At 40.1% G+C, this 9497-nt stretch overlaps 1 protein-coding gene across 1 annotated transcript in view; it reads right to left on the reverse strand.

Annotated features, from left to right (window-relative positions):
* Nucleotides 1-9172, reverse strand: part of KATNAL1 (katanin catalytic subunit A1 like 1) — a gene marked incomplete at its 5' end in the record, with an annotated part of 28012 nt that extends 18840 nt beyond the window's left edge. Inside the window, 2 exons of the mRNA XM_082278187.1 lie at nt 1890-2050; nt 9011-9172. Of these exons, the coding sequence (XP_082134313.1) occupies nt 1890-2050; nt 9011-9172 (323 nt within the window). The remainder of the gene's footprint in view (nt 1-1889; nt 2051-9010) is intronic.
* Between the last annotated feature and the right edge of the window lie 325 nt (nt 9173-9497).

A 9497-nucleotide genomic window follows, 5' to 3' on the forward strand; every position in this document is an offset into this window, starting at 1 on the left:
TAATATTTCAGTAATTGCTTTAGTATATTATTACTAAAGCTGCCAAAACCCTAAGACTTATTTCCCTATATCTGCAAATCCAACACCATGTTTCTGGTTCTGTCTGACACCCAAAGTAAGAAGAAAAAGCACAAAAGAAAAAAATTAACATTATCAGATCAGTACTCCTAACCAATCTTACAACAAACCAACACCCATGTAACAAAAGAGGAAACAATTTAGTAAAAGTCTTCAAACTGAAGTTTCTTGTGACTCCAGACTAGGAGATTATATTAGGCTACATTCACATGCACAAATTCTACACAAACAGATGACATTCATGGTAAAATAAAAATTTTAAAAACGGAGAAATAAAAAAATAAAAAAAAAAGGTGGCTAAAAGCTTTGACAGGCCCCAAAACAGAAGAGGGAGGATTTTAAACAATCCGCCTACCTCTGACTTCATTCCCCTGTGTGAAAATGTCAAAACATAAAAATTGCCTTGAAAGCAAAAGCGAACAGAGCTGAACTGCAACCACCTATATTTGTGTACATCACCCACAATGTCAAAGAGTACTCAGCAGTAGAATGAGGAGAAAGAATTTGGTTTTAAGACAAGGTGTCATTGTCATTTTTCTCTAGGGGTTGAATTTGAAATACAGAACTAAAATAAACGGCCAGGAATGTCACCCAGATTTAATAAGTGTCCACTATTAAATCTTGTACTGATTCTTGTTTTGAGTAACTCAGAATTTTTTAACTCCAAAAACATTTTCCTGGAATATGGCTTAAAAAGTGTATATTCTTAAACACACTGCTGGATACAACAGCAACATTTTGCTTTTCATGCATTTTCTTCAAACTTAACAGCATAGAACAGTGGCTAAGTTTCCTTACTTATTTGCACAAGATTTAAATTTCAGCTTAAAAGAAGCAGATGAACTATTGGGGCTTTACCACTAAGAAAAATACAAAAATAAGTACATCTTGAACTTTACATAACATTACCATAGAAAATCTGAGTTATTTCTACCACTCACAAAAGTAATCAGCATTAATATTATTTTACACTTACATTCTTAGGGTTTGTTTTTTTGAAAAGCAAAGATCTTTTTGATAATCATAAAACACAGGAAATTGTAAATAAACTTGGCATTTCTTTCCATTAACCAAGATCTCTCATTTTACTTTCCTCCTTCGCTTATGTGAGTATACACACATTAAAATTGTGTGCTCTTATGTTAGAAAAATGTTGGCATGATAAATGTTATTCTTGTCTGTAAACTGCATCTTTTTCCAACAAGTTCTGTTAGGTTGAAAATAGGGATTTCAGAAAATGCACAAGCATCTATTTTAAGAAATCTATTAGCTAACTGAAGTTACCTTAAATATGGTTACAGAAGAGATATGCCATGTATAACAGAACATGTTTAGCAATTAAACTAACCAATGGATTAAACACAGGTTGAATTGTCTGTAGCTAGGGAGTGATTCCTAACCACCCTGTCCTTCAAGATCCTTCAGTTCTCGCTCCTTCCAGACTCCTCAGTCATCAATTAATTATTTTATTTAAATAAACTGAAATTGAAAAGTTTTCACTTTGCACATGAGAACATCAGCTGTCACCACAAGCTCACTTACCTGTGCAGCAGACTCTAGTTCCAGGCACTTAGTTACTCCTACCAGAATAAAGGAGTGACTCTCTTTAGAATGTCAGCAATAAATCTGACTGTAGTTTAAATACTTTTTCCCCAATGAATTAGATTTACTCTCTATTACAAGTGACTAAATTAAATGTAGTAAATGTGTAAATTAAATGTGATTTTCATGTTACAATAGCATTCAAAAACAAACATAAAATTATGGTGACCCAACGTTATCCCACCCACTCTGCTTGAGCCTCTCATTACCTGTGTTCAGCTGGAACAGGAGGAGGCCAAACAGCTGGATCTCTAAAAGGCTCATCTTGACAGGATACAGAGATATCTGGAGGTCTGTCCATTTTAAAACTCTCTAAAGTGTTGACAATGCTCTTAACTTGTTCATATTCTTCAACTAATTCTTGTCGGACCTTGAGAAATACATATGTTATTTAAAAATTGTTACAATTCAAACTTTTAAAAGAACCAAACATAGAAAGTACCTCAAGAACACATGCTACCCCCAAAGGCAGGGACTCCCAGGCCTTTCTATTCACAAACCCCAGACCTACCAGGTTGATAATAGACCTTTAACAGCAGCATAAACAACTGAATTTCTTTCGAGTTCATTTTCCTGCTTGTTAATGTCCCAACCAGACATGATTGCTAAGGCAGGGATCACTCTTCCATAATATGTCCTGATGCTTGGATTTATGTGTGCATGTTGACATGTATACACACATACTCTCATACTAGTAAGGGTGGTGTTGGCAGATCTATAGTAATTTGGTACTATTCTGGCAAAGAAGATCTCTGATTACAGTCTCTGATGTCCTAGTTATAAAACTGGCCAAATCATTAAAATGGATAGTGCTGTGAGGAGCAGGGCCTTGAACTCAATGATCCTTACGAATACCTTCCAGCTTGAGAGTTTCCATGATTTTATTAATATATGTGACTGTCATCAGCAAGATGCTGATATGGACAGAGGGAAAGAGAAGGGTAAATCCCCAAGGCCCTGCACAGATCTTGCAACACTGCATTTACTTTACCAGAAGCTTTATGTACACCTGTACAAAAAGAGCCTTAAGTACAGGAAGATCTTGATCATTTCACAGGGCAAAGCAGCCTTCTTGCTCATTCCAGATGGGGTAACTATGTCTTTCCAGAGACACAAGACATCCAGCTCAGGCAGGATTATTCCTGCCCTGCTTTGCTCTCTTTGCTTTCTCATCACACAATCCGTGGACACATTTCCCAGTGTGAGAGCTTCCAGCTGAGTTACAAATGTGATTGATTACTAACTTGGTTCCTTCAAACTGTCTTCACACACATCCCCCTCCTGTCCAAAAATAAATCTAGCCAAACAGCTGCTGTGAGGTACAAAGGAATGATACAGCATAAATCCTCCAGGGCACCACTCCACAAGAGACAGCCACTTCCTACTCCACTGCTCCAAGAGTACTGACAGAATTCCTTCTATCAGTCTTCTAACACATGCAGAGAAATTGGTGGTAAACAACTTTCTAGCACTGACAGCCAGCGTGCTGTCATTCACCTCACTGGACCAGCAAGGAGGACGGTATCTGAAAACTGAGGGGAAGTGACCATTTGATGCTTTGGAAGACGAAAACAGACTAACATCTGCCAGCCATCTCTTAGCCAGACCTGAGCAGATCAAACTTTGAAATACACACCCTATTCCTCAGTCAATACCTGGCAAATCAACCAACAAGGAATCCTCAATGTGTGGACCACAAAGGAAAACCAGAATAAACTCCTAGAGGCCTTATAGAAACCGAGTCAGATGAAATAGGTGCAGATAGACCTTCTTGCAGTTGAGTAACAACGCAGACATGAGGCAAAAAGGCTGTGCCATAGTTATGGAGTTGACTGAGCAATGTCTTTGAGTGATCAGTGCTAGTCTGAAGCAACCAAGAAAGGCTGCAAATGGAAAAATCACTGATTTACTCACCCAGTCTCTTTGCCCCCCACCACACACACCCTTCCTTATGTGCCAGAATCCTCAGGAGGCTTCAGCTCAGGATTTAGAGAGCCTGAAGAAAGCTTTTTAGGTTACTTATGATTAAGCATTTTCAAGAGATAGTGTGGGCCAAGTTAGCAGCTCACCACTGCCAAACAGGAGGAACTCCCTTTACTTCTCCCCAGCCACACTCTGCCCCTGCTCTTCTGGATTCAATTCTGGCATCTCAGTACAGTAAGACAGGTTGGTAAAATGGCAAAAAAAAATTGGCTTAGGAGGGTAAAAAGAAAATAAAGGACACTTCTGCTGGGTTAGCAAGCTGCACATGCACACCATCCTGTGATCAGATGAATCTCAGGAAAAAAAAATGACAGGGGGCAGAGGAGGGAGAAGCTGGCACAGATGGAAGGAAGACAAGGTGGGGAAGAGCTTGGCCTCTAGGCATGGCAGGATGTTAGCTGGATTCAGCTACCATGTGAAGCTGCCTGGTCCCCAGAGCCAGGCTCTGGTACAGCAGCCGCCCCTACCAGCCACATCACCTCCTCCACAGAAGCAGCATCGTGGGCACTGGTGATGTTGGAAGGCCCAATAAAATGCCTTTCAGCCCACAGGATGGCCCCACAGCTTTGTTTTGACATGCCAACCCCAAGAATTTCCAGTACCCAAGCAGAAAACACATCCTATCATATGGGTATAAAACACAGTGAACAAGAATTGAGTTCGCTCTTTCTTAGTGGTAGTTACAAACCATTTCAAGGAATACCTCTGTATTTCATAATCTGGCAACTGTTGTACCTTTTCCATCACTAGCTTTTATTTGCTACGCTAGAGCTTGTACTTCTATACCCACGGCAATAAGTGTGGGTATTTGTACTATCGTAAATACAAATAATGGGGGGGAGGGGAGGGTTTATTCTGTCATGCTGAAGAAAAACTGATCAAGTTTATCTAAGTGTTTTCCAAACCTGAAATTACTGCCTGCAATTAGTGTTAGTTATTCAACAAGCTCCATTTTTTAAAAAGTGAAAATAACAAGTCCCTAAACCATATCCAAAACAGATGCCCTGCAACCCTGTCTGATCCGTGAAGGCATAGCTCCCATAATGACATCTACTCATGATTACCCACAGAATGTTTCTTAATTAATCACAAAGTAACCTACTAAATGTGAATGAAACAGGCATGAAGCAAAAGCAACAAAAGCATAGATTGACCGAAATGTGTTTGAAATAATAAAAAGAAGAATTCACCCTTTACTCTTTAAGCAGGAATACAGTGCACCTAATCACCTGCACCAGTGACCACAGTCAGTCAGGGTGCCTTTCTGGCTGCTTCAAGCACTCCGGGAATCACTCAATTTCTGCTTGAGCTCCAGCGGAGGCCCCTGTGCTCTCAGCTCTTGTGCAACGCAGAGCACATGGTTCCAACACGCAGCAGGTTTTGCTCGACAGCCGCTGGCCTTGCTGTAAGCCAGTACTATCTCCCGGGGGCACGCTCTGCTGTCATTCTGCAGCTGCTCAACTGTCACTGAAGCAGCTCTTTCCTACAAGCCAGCTGTCTAGTAAAAACACTGCAACAGCCAAGAAACTCTCTCAGAATAAACAGGGAGAATGTCAGCACAAGTAAAGTTCACAGTAGCGGTCATGAGACTAAATCTACCTTTTCGTTTTGGTAAGGATGCATTGCTTCTGATTTTGAACCTTTCCAGCCCCAGCCTGCATTTACATGAATAAATATGCTCACCTGTCAGCCAAACCGCAAAGCACAATAAAGTAACTTTTCCTTTTTCAAGTGAGCTCAGGAAGCCTAGGAATGAAGAATGGAGCTACACTCAGCCACCCAAGAGCAAGCTGGGAACTCCCTGGATGCAAAACAAGGATGAGTCTCAAGAGTAGGTCACCCTTGATACTCCCAAGTCAAGCCAGTCAAAAGATGATCAATGGCTCTGAATTTTCCATGAAGTCACAGGAATTCTTATGCTGTCATGTCTCTGCTTTGGTGGATCCTCAGCACACATCTTTTGCCCTGTTTAAGTCCTGCAGGGTGTCCCAGACTAGTAACAAAATCCCTCTTCCCTGGTGAGTACTGATTTTGAATTCCCAGAAGCAGTATTGCATCGAGTGTAACTGAGCCAGTCAGTTGTTCCCAGGGGAGAAGATGTTAACATGTTCATATTCCTCCTCATCCTAAGCATCAGCTCCAAGCAAGAGGGATCCTTGTAATCAAGATATCCAGTTGCAAAGCTGAAGCTGTCTGTCTGACATGAAATGCAGCCCAAGAAATACTTGCACAGATCATTCTGTCTAGACCAAACTGTAGAAAATTGAAAACAATGACACCTAAGCAAAGAGAGGTAGATCAAGAGCATTTAGGAATCTGACCCAAAATCCCAACTACTTCCAGTTCACCCATGCTTCCACATTGCTCAATAAACTGCTGGAAAAATCCTTTGTCATACACAAGGCAACAAAGCAGATACACCAGGCATGAGGTACCTATTCAGGATGGAGCACCCACTGTTGAGAAGAGACCAAACTGGAAGAACAATGCTGGACATAAGAGATGTGAGTTGGTCAGCTGCACAGCCACAGCTGGAACTATTCTTTGAGATGTTCCTCAAATGAACATTTTTGTTTTACAAGAGAACATGTCCACAAACACACGAAACTGTGCTCACTGCCTCAGAAGTACCAGCAGGACAAACACCCTGTTAGTGAGCTGCACACAAACATACAGAAAGGAAGGGGATGCTTCATACTGACACTCAGCATTCCAGGAATCCTTAAGAAGGTTCAAGATTGTGAATGTGTATGCAGACAGTACATCCCAGAGAAGAACTGGTTTAAGTAACAATCTTCTCCTTTGAGCACTTACCTACATGGACATTCAAGAGTAAAAGTTCTACCCACACAGTGTTAGTGACTGCTAAACTCCACCTCCAAAAGGTACCAGTGGTATTATCCTCTCCAGATTCCTCAGATGATGGAGAAGCTGAAGAACCTGAAGAACAGGCTAGTTCCACATGCTAGAGGAGACAGAATTTCAGGTAAAAATCAACTGCATTAACCCTGTTAACCATGACCTAAGGGTTGCTTTGCTTCTCAAGCCACTTGCAGGAACCACACTGGTATGGGAATATTTTGCTTCTGCATATTACTGGCACCAAGTGGGTTTGACCTGAATTTTGCTAAACTTACATAATGTGTATAGCATAACTCTTTAATGAGAAAGATCTAAAATTATTATCTAGATATTACTTTAATATTGTGAATGAATGTTACTTGTGATCCAGCTTCTTGGTTAAATTTTTTTCAGAACAGGTTGTCTGTCAAGACAGCTCCTTGACTGTGACTGACAGTTTGGATGTAGCTGCTGTTGGAGCTGGAAAGTAGTGCTAACATCCACATCATCAGACTCCCTCTTAGTCTGTCTCAAGGAGTGAGAAAGCACAACAATTATTTATAAAGAGTGGGTAAGAAAGCAGGTCTATCTCTGTAGGTCTCACCAATACATTCAGGTTCTGGTATGGAAAAGCTAGCAGTTCCAGGGCTGCACTGTTTGCTGTATCTGTATCATTTTGTTCCCATAAACAAATGAGGAGGCAAACAACCTAGGGATGAAGCCCTTATTTTATTTTATTCAGTCACACTTCTTACTTTTTGGTGTTTGTCTCTGAGCCAAGACTGGCACCACTAACAGCAAAGCAATATTCTGACAAATCTCATCTGCCACTACTGTGTTGGGAAGTTTCAGAATTAACATGAGCGCACAGCGTGACAGACGCTACCCCACCTGCTGCAGATCTTATTTGGGACAGATCTCTAAAGCGTTTATGTGACATGGTCAGGGGCCATTCTTCATTTGCCTAAAGGAGGTAATTTCTGAGAAGGTGCCAACTTCAGATCCTCTGCTAGGGAGCCAGCTGCCTTCCCCAAGGAATAATCCTGGGAACTGTGTTAATGGTCCTTTTGTACTTGAGGTTTGTCTCCCGTGTGCAGCACACATTCCATGGTGCACAGGCTTCTCTAAAGCAGCTCAAACAACGCACAATAACATGAGACTGGAGTGACCTTCACAAGACAAGAGCTGTTGAAAGTTTATAGGAAGAATCAATGTCATCAGAGGAAACACTATATACGAGATGTGAAGACAATGCAGTGGTTCAATGCAGCTGCAGAATGAGGAAAGCCTCATGCTCTACTTTCACATCAGCTGCAAGTTTGGCAGGAACTAAGGACATGCACTGGGCATGAACACCTTGTATCAGCACGTCCTGGGGTGGGAAAAAGCTTGAATACCAGTACTTGGATGTGAGTATCTCCTATGCAACATCCAGCTTATTACATTACCAGGAAAACTAGGTACTATCTCTGCTGCATGTACACACACATGTTTTGCAAACAAGCTCTTCATGAACAGACTTCTACAATTCTATGATAGACACCTATGAATAATACTGTTATTACAAAGTGATTGTTAACAGTGTTGTACTTATCAGAACACAAAATACTCTATGTTAGTGTCAGAAGTTTCAAACACAAACCCATAAACAAATCATCTGCTGCAATAAAAAGGAAAATTTGCTTCTGTTTTTAAGTGATATCATTTAAACATACGATATTTAGAAAAATTTATTGAAATAATCTCTTTAGCTACCTACTGCAAAATTGTATCTTTTATAAGGGCTATGTCATTCTTTCAAAACATAGTCTTTATGCAATATGAATTCTTTATTCTAGAAAACATCTTTATATGGTTTTCCTCCTTTTTTATGTTTATGGAACACATTTTGTACCACGAAAAATGGCACCAAAAAATGTAAGGAAGACTTAAATACTGAAAGTAATAAATAGGTGTCCTTGGTGGTTCTTACATTTCATCAGCAGATTACTTCCACGGCTTCAACAGAACCCTGTTTAGCAGGGAGATGGATGTGTGCAAGACTCGGGCTAAGAGTAGGACTTGCAGTTTGAGAAACCTGATCCAAATTTGTACACTATAGTCATACAGTTAGCTGCTACTCAGACAACCATTCTAGAGATGCTAACCCACCCACTCACATTTTACCTTACTGGACATTAGATGACCAAAAGATACAAGAGGAAAAGGAAGTCCTTAATTTTTTCAAAATTATGCAATCACAGACAATATGTAACCACAAACAGACCAGGAATTAGACAGATATCCTAAGTGAAAACAACAAAAGAATTGATTCATTTAGAACAACAGAATTCCTTTTGAACACAACGCAAAAAATATTTTCCCATGAATACCAACAAAATACTGTACAAAAAATGTTGCAAACATCACTGAAATATAAGTCCTCTACATCTTATAAGGTTTGGGAAGTATAGTGTGGGTTTCAAACATCAAGTAATAGAATATGGGCAATGTTATTTCACCCTACCTGTTGCCATTTGCCCTTAATTGCTGGATCTCTGATTGACTGGCAATGTCTCTGGATTTGCTGGATGACACCCTGGTAATATACCATAGAGGAGTCGTAATTCCCAAGGAGTGCATATTCTCTTCCTTTTTTGGCATTATCACAAATCTCTGCTAAATTCATCTTCACTCAGAAATCTAAAAGAGAACATAATCACCAGAAAAATGAATTTTACATGCTGTAGAATAATTCAGTGAGTGACACTTTAGTTTTGTTATTTCTCTCATAGCTGAATTGTGTCTTTCCAATGCCGTTCCCATCCAGTCCTGCTCTTCTACAATCATTTATGTCTGGAGTGTCTCTTTACCAGCCTAAGGTTTCAGATCATGAATCATAACTCTTTTATAGTGATAAAAAGCCGAACTTCTTTGCTGCCTTTGGCCCCAATCCTGTTAAATTAATGCAAGAAAATTAAATGCCCTGCCCACACTGAACCTAACAAACTAAA

The sequence above is a fragment of the Coloeus monedula genome, assembly GCF_965178545.1.
Source record: "Coloeus monedula genome assembly, chromosome: 3".
NCBI lineage: Eukaryota > Metazoa > Chordata > Aves > Passeriformes > Corvidae > Coloeus > Coloeus monedula.